The 22768-nt window shown below is 41.9% G+C and overlaps 1 protein-coding gene across 1 annotated transcript in view; it reads left to right on the top strand.

The window, feature by feature from the left end:
- The window catches only part of B4GALNT3 (beta-1,4-N-acetyl-galactosaminyltransferase 3), a 119706-nt gene that overhangs the window by 73447 nt on the left and 23491 nt on the right, over positions 1 to 22768 (top strand). Inside the window, exons 2-6 of the mRNA XM_084809337.1 lie at positions 4771 to 4874; positions 6221 to 6304; positions 17578 to 17673; positions 18209 to 18299; positions 21550 to 21650. Coding sequence (XP_084665463.1) covers positions 4771 to 4874; positions 6221 to 6304; positions 17578 to 17673; positions 18209 to 18299; positions 21550 to 21650 — 476 coding nt within the window. The remainder of the gene's footprint in view (positions 1 to 4770; positions 4875 to 6220; positions 6305 to 17577; positions 17674 to 18208; positions 18300 to 21549; positions 21651 to 22768) is intronic.

Here is a 22768-nt window from a genome sequence, read left to right as displayed (position 1 = left end):
ACACACAATGCTGCTGACAGATCAGTGGTCTAGCATCTTACCACACCTGAAAGCCACTTAATGTGAGCATACTGATCCAAACTTGAACATTTCCACATTATTACCATAACTTTGTGTGTGTGCTATTTTTGCGACGAATGCAGTTTCTCCTAACAAAACTGGTGGTCCTTCAGAGCCAGCATCTGAGAAAACAAATAGCTGAGCTTAAGTTCTCAAAGCATGGGCTAGAAGGGATTTGCCTTATGCTGACTGGCATGTTTTTATAGGAGGAGTATATCAGGGTGGGGAGTATTGCCACACTTTAAAAGACTAAGAGCCTATCCAGACTATAATTTTTAAGGATAATAGTTACTTATTTGTTGCAGCAGATTAAAGGTGCCTTCAAGGTACCCCTTCTGTGGTGAGGATACTGGTTTTTCCTAGTACTTAAATTGCAGTACATTTCCTCTGGGAACACATGATTTTTCACCCCACAGCTATTACATCTGCTGAATTTACAGTTCCCGAATGGAACACAGCTGCACAAGTGACTTACAGTGAGATCCTAGACATGTTTATTCAGAAGTACATCCCACTGTGTTCAATGGAGCTCCCAGATAACTCTGCATAGGATTGTATCTACAAGCTCCACTTGGATAGCACCTCTGTCATGAGGATGACACAGCCATCTTCACCCATGTCTGTGCCATTTTGCAACGTGCTTAAAGGCTGAATTTTGCTTTTAAAATTACTATTCTTTAAAGGCTTAACTTTAGCCTGCTGAACTGCTAAAGAGCAGGAAAGTTCCGGAAAAAAGTGGCAAAACCAGGAACACTGAACCACAAACCTGCTGCAATATACTGTGAACCTTTTATTTATATATATTTAAAATATAAGGTTGTATTCTTTTCTGCTCATGCACATCTTCTGTGTGTGTGTGTGTGTGTGTGTGTGCGCGCGCACACACACACACGGGGGTGATGGGGACTTGGGACTTGTTGCTTTAAAAAATTAGGTGACACCCCACCTTCATACTATTCCATTCCATGTGAACAGGATATGACATTGCCACTAAGCCAGGCCTGATCTCCACACAATACTAAGGGGAAAAACTGGACTACCTAAAATTGTGACAAGCCCTAACTGTCCAGGCTTGAACTTTTATAGGGAACAGCCTCCTTCATTAGATCTGTGCTGACAAGGTAATGGGATTAGAGGATGAATCATATTAATGAAATATTGCGAAAGGATACATGATTTCAGGATAATAAAACATACTGTGATTACTAATGCATTAAACAAATATTTAGCAATGGAAGTAAGTTGCCTTAATTTTGGTACTCTCATAACATTATTGTGGAAGTGAAAAATTGAATGCTTTTTAAATTATTTCTGCTGTGCCTTTCTGCCCCGTGTAAGGGGCCTTCAAGGAGAATGTTTTAGGAGAATACCATTAGGCATTGACAATGGCAATTCCGAATGTCACAATAAACCATGGTTTTTCATGACAGGACAGAGCTTAGCCTCCCTCCAAGGTCCTACGCTTCCATGCTGCCCTTTCCTCCTCTGATGTGGCTGCCAGGAAAAGTTTTTAAGCTTTTGCTTCAGTTAACCACAGTTTAGCATTATGTCCAAACCATAAACTATGGTTAACCTTAACCATGGTTTGTTGAAACAAGCCAGCTTCATAGGCTTGACGTTGGCTTGTTTCAAAGAAGTCATAGTTAAGATTGACCACAGTTTGTCAGGTTTGGACAATACAACAAGCTATGGTTAATCAAATTTTTTTTGACAAACCTGTTCTGGAGGGGGTTGCACTCCCCCTAAAGGATCAGGTTCGTAGTTTGGGGTGCTCTTGGATCCAGAACTGTCACTTGAGGCACAGGTGAACTCAGTGGCATGGAACACTTTTTATCAGCTTAGGCTGGTATACCAACTATGCCCTTATCTGGACAGAGATAGCCTAGCTACAGTTATCCATGCTCTGATAACTTCTCGTCTGGATTACTGCAATGCGTTATACGTGGGGCTGCCTTTGAAAACGGTCCGGAAACTTCAGCTGGTCCAAAACAGGGCAGCAAGATTATTAACAGGGACTGGCCTGCGAGCTCATATTACGCCAGTACTTTTCCAGCTGCACTGGCTGCCAGTCCATTTCTGGGCCCGATTCAAAGTGCTGGTGTTAACATTCAAAGCCCTTAACGGCTTGGGGCCAGGTTACCTGAAGGATCACCTCCTCCTATATGTGCCTGCCCAAACCTTAAGATCATTGTCAGCGGCCCTTCTCCGTGAGCCTCTGCCAAAGGAAGTGAGGCGGGTGGCTACTAGGAGGAGGGCTTTTTCTGCTGTGGCACCCCAGCTCTGGAATGAGCTCACTAGTGAGGTTCACCTGGCACCTACATTGTATTCCTTTCGGTGCCAGGTGAAGACCTTTTTATTTTCCCAGGCATTTTAGCATTTTAGCTTTCTAAATTTTTATCTTTGCTGTTTTAAATCTGTATTTTAAGCTCCTGCACTGCTGCTAGGTTTTATTGTGGTTGTATTGTTATATTGTGGTTTTAATGTTCTATATATTTTCAATTGTTTTATTGTGCGTTGTTTGGTTTTAATTTTTGTGAACCGCCCAGAGAGCTTCGGCTATTGGGCAGTATAGAAATTAAATAAATAAATAAATAAATAAATAAATAGAAACAAAAGCTTCCAAACTTCATCTCACAGGCACACCAGGGGAGGGGAAGGGGAAGCACATAATCCCAGTGGAAGCTAGGCTTATTCTCATCACAGTGAACTATACTTATCATGATATCCAAACACATCCAATATTTAGTGATGTGCCTGCCCACTTTCACCACTGTACATATAACATTTATATACATAGTGCTGGAAGTGGACAGACACAATTTCTATCTCTCACCGCCCCCCTACTCATTGAAAAAAATATCCAGACCCTGAGCCTTCCAAGACAACTCAGCTGCTGAGCTCTTCTTATGCCTCTGATTCTATGTCTCCCATTTGGTCTAGTATTATATTTTATATTATATTACTAGTACTTAGTATTATATTATATAGCAATCATGTCCATTAGCACTGCTCTTCTTTGCTGGTGGAAGAGGAACCATCAGTAGTAGTAGTGATGGCACCGCTACCAGGGACAAGAGAGGAGTGTGGCTCAGGCTAGCCAGCTACAGCAGGGAGGAGGAACGGCAGCAGCTACAACTCCCCATCCACCCTATTTCTTTGGACCAAGTCCCCACCATGGCTTCTTCTGCAATGGCAGCAGTGGCTGCTGCTTCTCCTCATTACTATGGCCCAATAATCTCTGCATCAGCTCTCAGTTTTGGGGGCTTTGGTTGGTGGTGGGCCTCTTGCCAGGGTACAGGCTCTGGCAAATGACCGATATTGCCAACAACTGATGCTAGCCCTGGGTCTGTCTACCCCGGGGCAGTCAACTTTTCAGCACCAAATGCTGCAGTAGAAATGTTATTAAGAGTACTGGTTGCATATTTTGTTGCACAATTATTGGACAAGTGTTACTCTACTTTCAGCAAGTGTCATGTTTCTTCAAGATCCGTCACCATAGAGGTTTAATTTCACGCAGGATGCTCTTGGACCTGGGAACTGAGACTCTCTAGTGTCCAGTTTCCCTCTCCCTGCCTCCTCTACACACACACACACTCATCTGGGCAGCCCCTTTCTGTGACATCAGAATAAGTAGGTCAATGGCAGCAGAAGGGCAATGATAATCCCTGCAATACAGACCCATTGTCACAGAGTAGATGAACCAGTAGCATCAAGTCGAGATTACAGATCCCCCCGCCCAAAATTGAGGAGGGGAAATAATGCAGGATCCTTAGGAGGTAACTTCAGTGGTTCTTATGGCCTGCCATAATGACAGAACATGTGCTAGTTCGTTTAAATGGCCACTATGGATGGAAAACCAGAGCTAGTGGCTATGGTACGTTCATTCTATTCTTATTCATGAATTCTTGCCTACATGTGGCGCAGGACTTTAGTCAGCACGCACAGAGATTCTAAGGACACTATTAAGAGTGCACAGGCTATGCAAAAAGTGACCCAGGCACCTGACAGCCACGTTCAAATTGAATAGAGGACTAACTTGTTTTAGCAGTTAGGGTGATTTGGGGATATTATACTGGAGTAGACAGATATTTTAAGGGCATAATTTTATGCATGTTTAGACAGAAGAAAGGCCTACAGCTCCCAGCATTCCCCATCCAGCCATGGGAATGCTGGGAGTTGTAGGACTTTTTTCTGTTTAAACATACATAGGATTGCACCCTAAATTTCTGTGTGCCAGCATCTGATGGGATTTTCCTAGTTTTAGTATTGTATACCATTTATTTACCAGTATGTATCCTGAGCTTGCTGGAATCTTAGAAAAGGCAGTTTAGAGAAGTGCATTAATACGTCTAAAAAAAAATAGTCGTAGTCGTAGTAAACCTTTGTGGTTTCTGTAGTGTTGTCTGGATTTAACCTTTGCCAGATGGAAGGGGCCTGCTACAAATGTGATTGTTATCTGGGAGTAATCCCCATTAAGACTGTGGTACTTAAGTATAAGTGAAGATGCATAGGATTCATAGCATTGGATTATACATCTCTTCACTGTTCTGTGCTTACATTCTACTATCTTTAAAATATGGACAGCATGTCCTTGTGTCACATAAAGGGGTTACAGGGATTGATTTTTCAGTGCTTGCATAGTAGTTGAGTTACCATATTTTTTTTAACCTCAAAGGTTTATTTTGATATCTCCCTACTTTGTCTGTGCAGGATATGGAAGCTGGGGTGAGCTGGCTAAAGCCCTAGGAAATCAGGATAGCCCAATAGTGGATCCAAGCCTTCAGTTTTATCTGCCTCAGAAGCCAGAATATCAGGTAAGGAGAACTCATAAGGTTTATTAAAGGGTCTGGATAAAAAAAAAACATTCTTCACAGGAATTAAAACATCAAATTCAGTCCTCGGGTATGTCAATAGAAGTAGAGTTTTAAAATTTCTGTCAGAGTTCGCAATGGATGTACATCATGTATATTTACAATGTACATTTGCACCCTTATCATGGAGAGAAGAATTGGATGCTGAATTATTACACAAAGGTGCAGCTAAAAATATGTGCCATTTTTATACTAAACAGCTTCGATACCACCACCTCTTTTGGATCCAACTACGGTTGAGGAGGGCACCCTTTAATGACACCAAGCAATGATCAGGTACATGCAGTAAGGGCACAAACAGAGGCATCCTCTGTGGCTGGCCATCCACCCCAATGAAGTTATGTTAGGATGCTCTGCTACTGTATACTCACCAAATCCAAGCTTGGGCACTTTTCAGAAGCATTGTAAGACATGCATGTTTGGACTTGACTTGGGTCTCATGGCGGAGAAAAAGTGGAGAAATCTCAATACATTTTAATATGCTGGGAGGTGGTTTTTGTTTTGTTTTTTTTAGTTACCCACCCATAACTTTCAGTAAGGGATAGGAGTTACTCATCCCCTATTCTTTTTTGTTGTTGTTCTCTCTTAGCTGTCTAAAAATGTGGTAAAGGTAGAAGGAGAACTTGGGTTAGCAACTGGTGGGCCAGGCGGCTCCCCTCAGAGTTACTTGGCCCAGGGGCTGCCAGTTGTAGAGGCAATTGGCCCAGATTCAAAACCTCTGTGAGTACAAGTCAGTGGAGAATAGACCAGACTGAGCAGCCTGATTTATTTAAATATTTTCCCAGAAGACAGATGTTTTCATCTTCTACTCATTTTTTTCCGTGTGCTTTGCTAGTATTAGAGTTGCTGCAACTGCCAGAGCAAAATGGAGACAGCTTATTTACCCAGTCAGGATAAACTTTTAAAAAAACTGTCCAGCAAGTAAAGATTTTGATTAGTTTTTAAAATTAGCTAGATTGCAAGCCTGCTATTGGTACAGCTTTTATGTTCTACTGGCCTTGATAGGGCATGCAAAACATATGTGAGCACATGCAGCTTTTGCTTCTATACTTTGGTGTTTTAAATCTGTATTGTAAATCTCTGCATTGCAGCTAGGTTTTAATGCTTTTATATTTTATATTGTTTCATCCTGTGCTTTTTGGTTTTAATTTTTGTGAACTGCCCAGAGAGCTTCGGCTATTGGGCAGTATAGAAATTAAATAAATAAATAATACCTCAAAAAGCCTGTGTATCATCATGTATATTGTGGTCAGCTGCACAGAAAAAAAATCTTGTCCTTTTCTCCATAGATTGAGAACCGGGCAAATGGAAGAAGCCAGAGCAACAGAACAGATTTTACAGCAACGGACAACTCTGCCTCCTGGAGGTTTGAGGTTAATGTTCAATGAAATACTGTTCAGCTATACAGTTGTAGCCTGAGACCTCTCCAGGAATGTGGGAATGAAGCTGTGGACTGAATGTCTTAAAGGACAATGCATTAGCTACCTGGTTTTTGCAGGCTGTTGCTGTTGGTGGTAGTGTTTTGTTCTTTCATTTGTTTGAAAGTGAGCTGTTGTTGTTCTTTATACTTGTGCCTGGAAGAAAATCTAAGAAGGTTTCGGTCTTAGTTTCTTGATTTCATAAGTTTGTGTTGATGAAGGCTGAGAAGCAATGGCTAATGCAATCTAGTTCTCCACCCGTAGCCCCACAATCTTGCTAACTCAAGTTTCTTCTACAGAGATGATTTGTAACCCAAGATTCTTCACATCAGTGGCATTAGTTAACCCATTTTGCCACTGGAATCTGCTACATTTGGGGGGCATGCTCATTTGCTGAGGCAAATCAGGGGACAATAAAGTGACTTCTGTTCTGTTCCGAGGTTGCTTTTTGTTTTCTTCAGGCTAATTTACTGTTGAAACTTGTAGTGGCATTTGGATTAACTTAAGCATAAGAAATCCATACTTCTTCACAAACTAATTACAGGCGGATATATGATACCTTTGTTGTTCCCTCAGCATTTTATTGCTTCCTGTGGCTAATAGAAGGACCAGGAAAGGACTAGGGAATGGTTTTATTCCAACATACAATGAAGTAAGTCTTTGTCTGAACAGTAGGTGTGCATTCCTGGCAAACCTGAGCAATAAAAAGAGATCTCAGCATGGTTTGCAACAACAAAGCGTCTGACAGATGAAGACATTTTGCACTTTTTCCCACTTAGCAGTTTTTAAGAATAGAAAATTAGAACAGGGTACTGTTCTTGCAATCTAGTGCCTGGAGGGAGTGAACATATTTTTGCAGGCGGGATGGGGTGAAGATGAGACAGAGGTCATCAGTGCTGAAAGAATCTTACCTTCAGCCTCGTCCATATATTCGGATGGGTTGGAGGAAGACAATTAAATATCCATTCATTTGTACATGTATTTGCTCCAAGAAGTTGTCTAGTCTTAGTGCAGACAGTTGGTCTAAATGATCCATTAGTTCCTTTTCGCTTTCCCAATGTGGGTGGGTTTCACTAATTCCAAGGCTACTCTCACCTGAAACTTGGTGTATGTAAAGACATCCACCAAAATGGTTCAGCATCCTGGTATGTTTTTTAAAACTATGCAAGTAACGCCTGTCCTTTTAGGAGGTCCATAACTTCCCTGGTATGGAAAGATGTCAGAAAGCCAAACCACATGGGCAGAAGTCTTTATATGTACTTAGGCAGGGCCAGCCTTAGGAGTGGGCGAGCTGGACAGTCGCCCGGGGCACCAAACTGAGCTGGGGGGGTGCCAAGCTGAGCTCAGTGTCTTGTCTGTTTTTAATGTACTGTCTGCAGTGAGGTAGAGTGGCAAAAAGCAAGTGTCTGTAACCTTTCTTTCAAGGTTCTACATGTTGTTTGCATACTAAAATGATCTTCCCTCAGTTAGCTTTAAAGTATGTTTCTTTTTCAGTTTCTACTTTGATGTCATTTGCGCTAAGTTAAAATCAGTGGAACACAGCTTTACTTTGAGGCAACGTTACCAAGCACTTAGCACTTCAAACTATAAACACTATAAGCACTAAATAAATTATAATAATAAAATTAAGCTGTAAGAAGTCAGCTGATACCTTTTTTATTTATAACTTGTTTTTATTATTTTTAAAGATAAAAATAATGGGTCTTCTAAATGTTTACCAAATGACAGGAACTGCTACAAAACAAAAAATATTATAAATTAAACCTGTGATAGTTTTGCTGTGTCGCATAGTTTACTGCCACTGCTCAGAATGTGGCTTTTTGAACTTTGGCTTGAGCAAACTGTAGCATAGTGGCTGAGAGATCAAGATTTTAAGCAATGTCATTCTTGATGGACATCAGACCTGTATAAATCCTCTGGGTGGCCCTGCAAAACTGACTATGGGAGCAGGGCACCAAAGGCACTACTCACCCAGGGCACTATTTATCCTAGGCTTCGCCCTTTACTTAGGCCAGTGTGGGAGCAGCGGTAGAGGCAGCAGCAACGTGTAAAGGGGACCTGGGAGTCCATGGCTCTGTATCTTACCTTCTTTGTGTCCCAGATGTTTCTAACTATTTGTCTTTTCATCAAAATGTTAGAAAGGGCTGCAAAGGTCCATTTTAAGCCATCTCCTTAAACCCAAACTTGACCTAGAATATCAGATGACTGGCAATAGTGGGGTCATTGCTGACTGTGCCACTGGGGCTGGTGAACTAGGAAACTTGGCATCGTTTTGCAGGGGTGTGTGCTAATGGTGTGTCTCCATTGTAGTGCATTCATTGGCTCCCTCTTTGTGGGCATCGGCTCAGTGTCTGACTGGTTGGCGGAGGTAGAATTTACAGAGACACTCTGGGGGCATCATCTGCTTGCCATTTTTGTATGTTCTTGTTGCATGTCTTTCCCCTCTTCTCCTGAGCCAAATACACATAGGATACAGCAGCCATTCTGCTGCCATAGTGGCAGCATATCTTCCTCCCTCCCTCAGGCATAATTGAAATCTAGGAGTACTCTGCCCATCATGCAAAACAAGCAACATTTTCACATTTTTTCATAATTTATTCTGCTTCCGCTACTTATGAAAACAGGCAAAGAACAACGCATAGTACTCACCTCAACCCTACTATTGGAAATCTAGCTCAACTTCCTCTCTGGCTTCTGAGATCCTGGCAGACAACTGCCCACACATACTTTCAAGACTATCTTTGCTGCTTTAATGGCTAGAAACATGTATTTGTTTTCAGTAGATTCAGAATATTTTCAGAATGCTGAATTCTGAGCCTAATAGTACTCAGTTCCATGCTTGCTCTGCGGGATGTGAGGCCAGAGAGACATCACTCCGTGCCGCACACCTGCCATCAGAGTTGTGTTTTCTCTGTGTGGGACTTAGATGCTACTGGTGGGGTACTGTGATTGCTGACCATGTCCTATGTTCTATTGGTGGCGATGTGGGCAGGGCAATCATCTACTCAGGCGTGGCTAGTATAATTTTTTTACCTTTCCGTTGAAGTCTGTGGGAGGGAATTTTCTTCTGCCAGGTCTAGTGCTGGAGTAAAGTTGCACCGTCAGTAGAAGTATGGCCATGGATTAAAGGGATATAGGATACAGTATAGGTATACTCCTCCTTGTGCCACCCTATCCCACCTATGACTCTGTGTGCCATTCTAGCCCTTCCACTGCCATATTTGAGGTGTTCCTCTTGCATATCTTGTATTACACCACCATAGTGGGGCTTCTGCCACCTGGCGGATCTCAGGCGTAGGATTGCCCTCTTATACAGGTTGCAAATTTCCATTTTTCTTGGTTCAAAATTGAGACTAATTTTGTGCAGAATTTTGGGAGGAAACCAATTTGGCACAGCTCTAGTGATGCCACACAGAACAGGCCTTATCCCTTGTACAATTTTGTTATCCCGAATATCAATAATGGGAGTTCTGCCATTTATTTTGATCGGGGTGTGGCATCAGTGACATATGCCATAGCCTGATCTTAAATATTCTAAGTCTGGGGCACCTTCGGCAAATGCATCACCACCACAGTGGTTCTGAAGAGCAACACCACCACAGGGGGTTCATCCTATGCTGTGAAGGGAATGGGATTCTCATATTTATCCAGGATTTAGTTCAAGGAAGTACGTGTGTTTAGGACACTACTGGCACATATGTTTAAACTACAAGTCTTAAGCATGTTCTTAAATTCTGTCCTGTATTGGTATTTGAAACGTGTCTCTTTCACCCACCTCTTCCAGCAGAAATCTAGCCAGTGCAGAAAGGTGCACCTTTTGCTTGTTGGAATATGCAGTGCCCACAAGGGCCACTGACGTCTCTGCCTCCTCTCCACCTCCAGCTGTTGAATTGCTACACCTAAGAACAGAAGAGGTCTTTGTCGCTATCTTTTCTCAGTACATTTTCACAAGTGCATAGGTTTGCAATTCAATCTGTAGTCATGGCTTCCAGTCATTGGAAGTTATCTAGAGGAGGAGGAGCCTGGCCTTTCAATGGGGAGACAGAAGATTCTTATAAACAGTGCTTTAAAAATTTCTTAAAGCAGCAGCACAGTGTCTGCATTCTTCTCTGGCTTAAACTTCCTTTTGCCTAATTTATCTTTACCCGCATTTGCACATTCTTCAGATTGTATGCAGCTGATTTGCCCCAGAGATACTGAACTGCCTAACAATAAAAAATGGAGTGAAGCTTTTCCTTTCTTTATTACTAGCAATTGCAGCTTGAAAGAACCTGAAGTAAGCAGTTCTGGGTGTCGTCAGTACCTCTGTGGGATATGACTTGGAACCTTATGTAGACTGTTGTGTGATCCCTAGAGGAAAGGCACAGGCCATAAATGTAATAAATAAATGTTGTATTGTGGGAATAGTTGCAGATATGTCAGATGTGTGAATGGAAGAGAGTGTCCCTGGAATTTTGACATGCCAGATGATTCCCGCATTATAAAGACTTACATCTTTGTCAACTTTCTGGTTTCTTTCTTTGTGCATTTTCAATTGTGGAGTAGGGAAATGCCCCTAATGAACTTCTTCACAAGGTTCTCTGAGTTTTCCCATGGCTTTCTGTTTGAGCAACATTTTATTGGGGCCCTTATCTTTTCCTTTTTCTTAGTCCTCTCTTTTCAGTATCACTTCTGAAAGAAGGAATATTTGTTATGTGGAAAGAGTTGACTAATTTATAGGCTGGGCGAGATTAAGGGTTTGTGTTCTTTGTTGTGCAGATCTACTTCTTTGCCCAGGAGTTCTTTGCCCAGAAAGGGCTGGGCATTATGGTCTGATATCTAACGTTCCTTTCTAAAATAAGGGAGATGTTTATGCCTCCTGTTTGCACTTCCAGTTTGCATTCAGTTTGACCAGCACTTCCAACAGAGTGTGTGAAACCAGCAATGTCTACAACTGACTGTATACCTGCAAGCACAGCCGGCCCTGCTATTAGGCAGAGTGAAGCAGTTGCCTCAGGCAGCAGATGCTGGGAGGTGGCAGCAAGGTATGTTGGAGGAGAAACCTGTGTGCCATGAGGCCTGCTCTGTACCCCCTACATTAGTTAGCTTGATGTCTCCAGCTGCAGTGGAGGATGCTGTCCCAACATCAGTGTTGAAGAGATTCATCTGCCAGCCCAATTGGCTTTTGTACATGGGCCATTTTGTACAATGGGCTTTTGTACATGAGGGGGCGCCATTTTGTTCTGTGCTTCAGGTAGCAAAATGTCTTGGGGCCAGACCTGCCTGCAAGCCACTGGGCTGTGGAGTAAGCTTTTAAACTGGGGCTACTCTCAAGCACTCCTTTAGAACAGACAGATCCCAGACACAGATGGAGTTCCCTAAAGCCTTAGACAGGACAGAACTATACACAATTCTCAAGAAAGTCCAAATTGAATTTGGCACAATTCTGGATAATTTATCCAGATTTATCGCTGTTTTGCACATTGTAGAGTTCAAACCTTGGCATGTACACAAAACAGAAAACTGCAGGCAATCTTATTCTTTGGTGTATGTACCTGTATAAAATCACATTTTCGAACGCTTGTCACATTCACACTTTACATTTTTAGGTGTATACATTAAAAAAAAATATTGGGTGTGCACCTACAAATATGTAATGTGTAAAGAAGCTCCTGGACTACATTTTACAAAGTAGACACTGTTTGGGCCATCTCCATTTGTTGTCTCTCCAGAGGTGTTGCAATGTGCCACATTTAAAAGTGCTGAATGCTTGAAGTCCCAACTGAATTATAGGGAGCTTTTCACATGGGATCCAAAATTATTCAGTCTTACTGGACCAAAGAAGAATAGAAGAAAGTTTCAGGTTACACAGAATCTTTGCTCAAGCATTTCATGGGAGTCTATGCCTTTGTACTCAGTACTGCAGAATATAACCTTCTGTTATACCCACTGGCCAGAACAGCAATTTTCACACCACAGTAATCTGCCAGTTAAAAATACCACAATACTTATTTTAATATTGTGCTGAAGGAAATCAGAGCTGCTGTCAAGGAGGTTTCTACCCTGCTTCCTATGAGGAGTGGGGAAAACAAGGGGGATAGGATTTCAAGACCCAAACAGCTGTTTTGCTGGTGCCTCTTGGAGGTGTAAAATTAACACTCTGCTCTGTTTGTGTGCAAGCAGAATTGCCTTCTGGAAGCAGCTCAGATATGTCTGATAACTATAGAAATGGCATGCTCAGAACACTTCCAATGCTTTCCAACAATAAACATGGCTTCCCCTCACTAGATTCTTCTCCCCAGCCTGTTCTAGTTTGGGTTCAGCAAAGGAGAGGCTTTCTCATTATCCCCTGACTTTACAAGAATTCCCCTGGATATTAACATTGCCAGACATACTGACCCAGCCATTCTATAGCATTAGCCATGTTGTTGTTGTTGTTATGTATTACATTTATATCCCACCTTTTTTCCTCCAAGGAACGAACCCAAGGCAGCATACATAATCCTCCTCCTCTCCATTTTATCCTCACAACATCAACCCTGTGAGGTAGGGTGGGCTGAGAGTCTGTGATTGGCCCAAAGTCACCCAGTGAGCTTCCATGGCCGAGTGGGGACTAGAACCCGGATCTCCCGGCTCCCAGCCCAGCACTCTAGCCACTACACCACACTGGCTCTCTATAATGTTGCCTTATAGATTTTTTTTTTTAATCCACGGTGGATCAAATTGAGTTGCAGTAGAAGCTAAGACCAAAGCCCTACCAACGGATCCATTCACATGCAACTCCCCATACCATTTGTTAGGGCTCGGTGTTGTCAGAGTAGAGATGAAACATTTCCCAAAATTTGGAAGACCTGGAAAAAAACCATAGCTGTTGTCATTTCCCCCCGCCCCTGTCAAATATTTGGGAAAATGGAAATTTGGGGGAAGAATTGAAAAATAGGCAATACTTATTTTTTTAGTGCTCTTTACAACTCTAAAGTCACTTTGTTACTTTAGGAACATAAACTGTATTATGCATAACTTGGTTTCCTACAAAAATTATCATTAAAATTAAGAACATTTAAAAGTTCTCAGTCAGTAAAGTTATAGTTGTTGTCTGAATAAACTATACTTTTAAATTTAATATACCAAAGATGGTAATATTATGAGCAAGCCAAGTTTTATATAATGCATTTTGGGTTTTTGTTTTATGTCTGATCAGAGGAAACTTCAGGAAGTAGTCTCTGAAACATCTGAATCATCATAGAAGCCAGAAGAAGCAGGAAAATGTGGAGGCCAAGAAAGACTGGTGTATTTATTTATTTATCTATCTATCACATTTCTATACCGCCCAACAGCCAAAGCTGAAGTGTACAGCATCTGTCCCTGTTTTTGAGGAATTGGTTGGAGTAGAGTTTAGGAAAATTGGTCTGAAGGAAAAGTTAATGAAAGCTTATTTAACTCGGGAAGACTCTCTTACCTATTAGGAATGTAACCATATTTAAATTAAAAAACCTTTTAAGCAATCTCAACCTATTATTTGAAGTGTAACATTTTATTCCCCTTTGTAAATATTTCCCTTTAACAAGCATGTTCATTTTTGTTCATTTTGAAAGGCAGTGGTTAAACTTTAACTACAAAAAAGTTTTATAGATAAGGTACCATTCTGTAATGGTGAGGTCTAATTGGGAACTTTATTAAAAACTGTAGCATGGGGGGGGGATGGTTAAAAAAAGAAGGAACATAGGTATGGCAGCCCACACATTCTGTTGCATGTTGCGGCAGTGGCAGTGGCAGTAACCAGATAACTACAGCATTTCTCTGACATGTAGGTTCTAGAACTACATTCATTGCCTGCAACAGCACTTAACCAGAACAAGCCCAGAAGCTCAAGACTTGCTAGAACAAAACCCAAACTGTCGAGAATGCACATTTTCTCCACATATTATGATATGCTGTAGACGCATTAAGCATTGCATGGTACATCCTTCAAGGGCTATTAGTAAAAGATACAGTAGATCAATAATTGTAACAGGAAATGGAAGAAAGAACTACACTGGGTATCTTACAGAGAGGATTTTTTAAAAAGCAAAAAAAACATTTTTCCCCCTACGGCTTCAACATTTCCAGACATTTTACATCTCTATCTTATGTAAAAGTTTTCCTATTGTGTACTTTTTAGAAATCATTTTGTGGGAGTAGAGGCTGGTAGCAATACATGAATACGTTGTCGTAAACGTTTTATTCATCATTCTAAAAGAAACTATTCATCCAAAATAGTTCAATTGTTCCATTTTTTCTGAAAAATCAAGAAAGGTAGTTGGAAAAAAAATGGGGGGAAAGTGGCAGGTTTTCCTGATTCTCCCCCACCCCCACACCCCGGTGTTTTTTTTTTCCTGGGCCTTCACATCCCTAAGTTAGAGGCAGTGCCATTGGGCTGAAAATTTTCAAATTATTTATTTACCATGGATATTTTTCCGTTTCATAAATTAATTAGTAAAAATGAATGTATACCAATTGCAAATACAGTATTAGGCAAGTTTGGCAGTTTCAAAGTTGTAATTAATGTTTTTCAAATGATTATCCCTAGCAAATATATGAGAGGATACATGTATATCATTGAAATACATATATGTCTCAAAGTGAAATGGAACTAATAAATAGTGACGGTGAAACTGAACGTGCACCAACAACCTCCGTGGGAGAGAGTTGGGGCGCAGTCTTATCCATTGTTTCTTCGATGATCAGAAGCCCCCAAACTTGGAGACTTTTGATCATCCAGTGCAGGGAGGGAGGAGCAGTCAAGGTGAACTTCGCCTCCCCATCCTTCCACCCTGCATTTTTTGCTAGACAGCCAGTTTTCCCATCTAGTGATGGCAATTCAGAGGGGGAGGGAAGGAGGCTGGCAGAGGCTCAGGATAACTCATATCCTGGCCTCTCCAGTCTTCTCCCCACCCACTGAAACACCCCCTTTCCTGACCTCGGAGGGCAGCCAGCACAGTTCTTTCTGTGCTGGCTGTGAGGAGGCGGGGGAGGAAGATCAGATCTCTGACTCCCCTTTCTCAGGTCAGAGCACTGCCTCTGACCTCGGAGGGGGGAATCCCCAGGAACCTATGGCACCCGAACAATGTCTAGGGGCCATAGGATTGCTCCTTTGAACTCTGTTGAAATAGATGAGTGGTTGTTAACATATCATGCACATTTCTTTGGGTAGCTAAAATCAAAAAGTGTGTCAACACTTTTCAGTACTTTAGTATGTGTTTTTCTTAAATTTAAACAATATAAGGGCAGTACAGGCTATTGGGCAGTATTCTGTGGTGTCATTCCGCAAACTCAAATAGCGCTAGCAGAGCTCCACTTAATCTTTCCGCTTCACAAGCATTTGCGCATTATGCAAGTAGTTGCACAACAGGTTGCGCAGCTGGTTGTGCAACCGGTTGCACAAGTGAAATGCACAACCACTTGCTCAACCGAGCTTGCTCAAACGTAATTTCAGGTGGATTCTCCTCTTGTGCATAGTTCAGAACCTAGTTTTTGCTAGCGCACCATCATTTGCACTAATGGAATGATACAGTTGGAGTCCTACATTTTTTACAAATATTCCAATAAAAATGTCGACATAATATAATGTTTAATACACATTCAGTGTGCTTTAATTTTTCCCTTCATATATTTCAGATCAAATACCAGTGGTGTATTGGGACCAAAAATAACATGGGGTACTTTTTTTAGCTTTGTTTACTAAATACAAGTAAAATGAACGTGCTAAATTTAATCGTTCTAGGGTGTGAGAACATTTTCTGATGCAAACTAAAAATGTTCCTATGCAAATGACTCTATGCAAATTTACCTACTTTGCGTAGGAAAAATTCCTGAAAAAAAATCTAATTCAACATTTTTGGGAAAATCCACATCCCTGGACAGAGGCAAGCAACATGTTTGGAGACAGGCCTGTAGTCTAGTTCTGGAGCAGGCAGACAAAAAAAGGAGAAAGTATCACTGGAGTATCCCAATAATATATATTTTTTAATGTATTATTACTTGTATATTCCTCAGACATGAGGAAACAAGGCTGGAGCAGCAGTTCTATAGATCCAGACAGGCTCCTGTTGGTTATTCCTCTGTTCTGACTGGGCTAATGAGCCACAGTTCCCTCTCTGACCAGTATAGAGGTGCAGCAAACATCAGACCAATAACTCCCTTAGTCTGGTGATGCAGGGAATTAGGTGGCTGGACCCTTGGTGTTGAGTTCTCTGATATATTACACCCCCCTACTCCATTCTCATGAGTTTGCAGTGCTGGTCTAGGACTGATATAGAGCAGTGGAAAGAGGATTTGCAACATCTTGTACATTATCGTCACACACTGGGGTTATGCATTCACGGATGCATATATAGATGGTTGCTCCTGCCATCACATTGGCGACAGGTTCCAGCATAGGTTACCTTACACCCTTATTGCAGCTCTGATTATGAAATCACTTTATGCATGTTTTGCTGCCTATCCTATATTCTGGTTGCAGCTCCAGTGTTACAGCTGTGTGTTTGTGTAAGCCTAATGTGCCTTTTTTCCTGATTAAGCATTTGTGTTTCCAGTCCTGCTCAGCTTTTGATTTGTAACGATTTTACTGTGTTGGTTCTCAAATGACAGGCAATTGAATGTCAGCAGTACAAAACAATTAATAAACAGTGGTTTGCAGTGCCAGATCAGCTCTTTCTAATTAGGTATTCTAGTTACTGCGGTATAGAATACATTTACAAACAGAAAAAAAGAACATGTGTTAGAAAACTTTCCCGGATAAGTCAGTGCACCAGCTAATGCTGTTGGCCTGCGCTAGGGTAGTTTATGCTAGCACAACGTAATTTATGTTAGCAGTTCAACCTGTTACATACAGCCACTTGTTAGGTAAATAAACTCTGTTAATAATACAGAAGTATGCAATTACGTTTTAGATGCCCCCTTTCTCTTTGATTTACATGCCCATCAATCAAAAGCAGTTAACATTCTTGAATTTCTGCCTTAGGGAAAGCTTGATCATCTTTCTCCACTTTGATTTAGGGTGTTTCCCTATAACACAGCAAAAGCACCAATCTATAACTATGCCAGATTACAGGTTTTCAGATCATGGATTCCTCTTGAGCCCTCTGCAAGTCCAGACTCCTCTTTACCATATAAGTCGCTGGCCCACCTAAGCACTGGTTAGGCTATGTGGGCATCAGCTAATGGGAATTATGTGTAAAAGGTCAGCTTGTGCTTTCATGTGCTTGCAGCTCCGAGGCCAAGTCAATCTCCATGTTTTTGAGGACTGGTGTGGCGGCTCTGTTGAACAGCTGAGGAGGAACCTCCACTTCCCACTGTATCCTCATGTGAGTCTCCTGTTATGGCCCATGCCATATGTACCAAATGAAGAGAGAACCCTCTCTTGTTAGGTTCTGTATAGCCTTCTAATTGGCGGTGAGCAAATGATGTTTCCTTATTGGCCACTAAAGGACTATCAGCCTCGTTTGTTTTTTAAAAAATCATTGTGGAAGATACCTGGTCCCCGAAATTTGTCTTCAGAGTGGAAAGAGAGAAAAGGTATAGCCTTTGCTATTTGTTCTTTCTCCCTGTGCCCCCTCCCCCATACCCTCTCTTTTTGGGTGCTCTATTTCATAGGAAGCTGCCTTACATTATGTCAGACCATTGGTCCATTTAGCCCAGTGTTGTCAATACTGACCAGAAGCAGCTCTCCAGGGTTTCAGCAGGATCCATTCCTAACCCTACTTGGAGATGCTGCAGATTGAACCTGGGACCTTCTCACTGGAAAGCACGTGTTCTACCACTGAGCCACAGACCCTCCCTTCCTTATCTTCCTCCAGCTCAGTTTAATAATTGTACTTTTCTTTTTCCTTGCGCTTTCAGACAAGGACCACTTTAAAGAAACTGGCAGCATCCCCACAATGGAAAAACTATGGCTTACGCATATTTGGCTATCTGCATCCATTCAGTGATGGTGAGGAGTAACTTAAATGGGCTGAGGTTGCAAGAGAACTAGTGAGAATAGGGGAATGTAATCTCACACAAAAAACCATCCATCTTTTATTTTTTGTTTCCAGATTTTAGGAAGAGGTTAATGTTTATGTGGCATCTTTTGTGTATTTGAAACAAACATTCAGTCTTCAGGTAGTGTGACATTCCTTTACAAAATATTTTCCCATTTTTACACACACACACACACGCACGCACGCGTGTGCACATACACAGACATGCCCACACTGTCACAAGATCTTTGCAAAATTAATGATAACATTTCCCTTAAGAACATAAGAAGAGCCATGCTGGATCAGACCAAAGATCCATCTAGTCCAGCATTCTGTTCACACAGTGGCCAACCAGCTGTTGACAAGGAAACCACAAGCAGGGCATGACTGCAACAGCACCCTCCTGTCCATGTTCCCCAGCAACTGATGTGCATAGGTATACTGCCTCAGATACTGGAGGCAGCACATAGCCATCTGGACTAGTAGCCATTGATAGCCTTCTCCTCCAGGAATTTATCTAACCCCCTTTTAAAGCCATCAAGGTTGGTGGCCATCACTACATCCTGTGGTAGCAAATTCCACAGTTTAACCGTGCACTGTGTGAAGAAGTACTTCCTTTTATTTGTCCTGAATCTTCTACCAATCAGCTTCATGGGATGACCCTATTGGTTTCTAGCATTATGAGAGAGGGAGAAAAAAAGTCTCCTTATAAATAACTTATTCTTCTTCATGGTCTCTATGCAGTCCCACATATGGATTCTGTGCCTGAGCAGAGCTCAATTTGGGAAATTTCTATAGCTAGTCTAGAGTTTTGATGGAAGCCCCACCCATTGTTAAAGAAAAGCATTTTAGCCTTCTAGACTTTTAGCTTTGCCCTTTTTAAATCTGTATTTTAAATCCCTGCTAGGTTTTATTCTGGTTGTATTGTTATACTGTGGTTTTAATGTTTTACATATTTTATATTGTTTTATTGTGTGCTCTTTGGTTTTAATTTTTGTGAACTGCCCAGAGAGCTTCGGCTATTGGGCGGTATAGAAATGAAATTAAATAAATAAATGAATGAATGAATGAATAAACAAAAGGAGAAACGTCCTCCTCAAAAAGTATGCAATTTTAGTGGAGCCTATCATTCTACCATTAGCTGCTTAGGACTGATCTCATTTGAGACATACCTAGTTAAGGAGCTTCCCACAGTCCACTGTGGTACAAAACAAAATGAAAGAAGCTGTTTTGCATACCTGCACCGCGCCTTTCCCACAGGTGGGCACAGCGTGCAGTTCCATGCTGTACAGACGAGACCAGATACAAACTTTCTTAATAACCCAATCTCTTGATTAGTAGGTGCATGATGACTAGTCAGCTGAGAGATTCTCAGACTGTGGTCCATAGACCACTGATGATTCCTGAGGAGCTCCATTCAGGTAGTCTGCAGAAAGGTTGTGGAATAGTCGAGAATATCTACTTGGGCCTGCTAACACTGACAAATATTCAAACTTTGCTCACGAAAACAGGTACAACTGTTGCACTAGAAAGGCAGTTTTTAAAATATGAGTTATGCATGTGCTTCTATTGGTTGAACAATAAAACATGTTTCACATGGTCTGCTGAGACCCCCACCAATTTTTAAGTGATCTGCAAAAAGGAAGTTTGAAAACCACAGATGTAGCGAAGTTAAACTCTTTAAAGCCACAATCCTATACTCACCTGGGAGTAAGTCTCAATGAACCCAGAGGGCTAACTTCTGAGTAGACATATATAACACCGCACTACACATTCCACTGATTTCAGTGAGAAAGCTCAGCATGTGTTGAGATGTCCCCCATTGAAATCAAGAGCTTAATTTTGGCCAAGTAGTGTAATATTTGTGGCAATTCCATTCCTTGATCCAAGCTTTTTGGAATGCCCTTGGTTAAGCACAGAGTAGTCCACCCCAGGATTTATACTGGACTGGCAGGGCAAGGGAGATTCTGCAAGGAAGAATACTAGTCTGCTTGTGGCTTTATGCAAGGAAGGAACAATAAAATAAAAATATACATCTACTAAGCTTAGTTTGAATTCAGACTCTTATTTCTAAGCATCCCAGGTCTCTGTACACCAGGAAGTGATCCCTGGGTTGTTGTTTGTTTACATCTCTGTTACTTCATTTTACCATATTGCCCTCGTATGATTGAGTTTTGTGTTTGTTTTTGTTTAGTCTGTTTATTTTTACCCTCCTCAACAAATCACAATCCAAATCCCCATACATCGTTGAAGACTCCTGAGGGAGTCTTCCTGCAGCCAAAGCTGTTTTTACTATACATGCCACCTAGAGTGTTTTGACGGATGGGCTAGATACAAAGGACAGAAATCATTCGAATTGGTGTACACAAGCAAACAGGGTTTGGGGGGTTGTGTGGTTTTTTTAGATTCCCCTGTTGTATTTAATATAAGGCCAGGTGTACATCACAAGTTTAAACTGGTTTGACTGCTGTGGTTTCTTTTCAAGGAACCCTATGAATTCTTCCTCTGTGAAATGTCGAGATCTTTAACAGCCTTCTTGACAGCCTCAGAAAACTGTAATCCTCTGGGTTTTTTGCACTAGGGAAGGCGACGGGTATGACTGTTAAACCAGTTTAGGTTTGCAGTGTAGATGGGGTATAAAACTGAGAAAAGCCCGATTACTCAGCCAGCAGTGCACATTCTAATTCCATGTCTGTGGACATGGAAGGTGGCTGCACTGAGAAAAAAAGGGTGGGGGGAGGAAGATACCTAGTTTTTGCAGAACATTCACTTGTGCTCCTAGTTTACTACACTACAAAATCAGTGGGTTGGGATTCTGCTTTCCAGATCTCCCCACTTCCCAAGGAGGGATTAAGGTGTGTCCTCTGTTGGAATCATGGCTGGCCCAAGACATTTTGCTGCCTAAGATAGAGCAACAAATGGTGGCCCCTCACCCACTCAAGTCAAGGTGCATTGTACCCAAAGAGTGGCAAGGTATTTTGGCACACGAGGCAGAAAATCCCATAAGTACCTGTTCCCATCTTCAACAGTAAAAATATAATAAACACAAATTAAATAACTTACCATTTGCTGCCCTTTCAGGACAACCAAAATCATCTGCCTGAGGCAGCTACCTCACTCTGCCTAATGGTAGGGCTGGCCCTGATTGGACTAAAAAAGCACGGTCTCTCTGCTGAACAGAACTTCTTACTGTAGTAGTTAATCCCAGGAATTTTTTTCTAGGTGAGTTTCAGTTTGCCATTGCTGCTGATGATAATGCAGAGTTCTGGCTGAGTCCAGGCAAGAACATCTCAGACCTGCAGCTACTGGCCAGTGTAGGCAAGGTACAGTACATGCTCTCTGATTTCTTCATTTGGTGTTACCATATCCACTTGAGAGAAACAGGGAAACAGTTACTGGTATGCCGCAGGCAAAGCAGTGTACCAGTAACTCTACCCCTTTACCTTTGGCAGATGTTCATAAATTCTTTTAATGATTTGCCATTAAGAATATTCTCACCTGTAATGAAATTCCTGAAAGGTATCTCAGATTACATTGGGGGTTCGCTGGGTCAACTACAGAGACCAGGGTTGCACAGGTCTGTAAGGTCTGAACACCTCTCTGATTGTTTGGGGGACCCAAAATATAAAATGTAAAAATGAGGTGAGAAATCTGCATAGTACATATACCCTTGCTATCTAGAGTTACCACATGTAGCATAGGCCTGCAGAAATGGGACTGAGGTCACAATGTATTCTGTTGTGACTACAGTATTATTGTTTCTTTACCACAACACGCTTATCACATACTGGGATTTTTATGTATTCATTTCTTCCTGTGGAACTACGGTCCACCCATTCCCTAAAGATTGGTTCACACTGGGCCAGTTTACATGATCAAACAAGCCACTATGGCTTAAATAAGCAAGTGTTGGGCGCCATTAGCCTAATAACCCACCCAACTGCAGGTTGTATCGTCCGAACCCAGGCAGCATGGCTTGTTTGAGGGGGAAAGAACCCTCAAGTAAGCCAGTAATAGGCTATGGGTTATTTCAGGATTGTTTTCCCCTCAGACAAGCAATGCCACTCAGGTTCGGATGACATCACGAGCGCGACAGGGTGAGTAGTTAGGGAAATTGCGCCCCGCACACACCGGGGATTAAAACAAGCCACCATGGCTTCTTTTGATCATGCAGACCGGGTCACAGACCTGTTTCACATGACACAACAGCCCACCGTGGCTTAATTTACCGAAGAGGGCTGTCATGTCATGCCAGCCGCCCATAAGCACTGTTTTTGAATGGTGCGCCCTGGTTTGCCATGGCTTGTCATGTCAGGCAAACCCAGGTGGCAGGGGTTGTTTGAGCGTTACATAGGGGTGTTGAAGAAGTCCACAGCGGAACCAAGTTTGCTTGGATTTTTATGAATCCAACCTGTGGATTCCGTACCTGACCAGCTTTTCC

This window comes from Heloderma suspectum, chromosome 7, assembly GCF_057233095.1.
Source record: "Heloderma suspectum isolate Gila_16-S chromosome 7, 16-S_ref, whole genome shotgun sequence".
NCBI classification, from domain to species: Eukaryota; Metazoa; Chordata; class Lepidosauria; order Squamata; family Helodermatidae; genus Heloderma; species Heloderma suspectum.
Note: the sequence above shows the minus strand (reverse complement) of the source record. Positions and strands in the feature narration are given on the sequence as shown.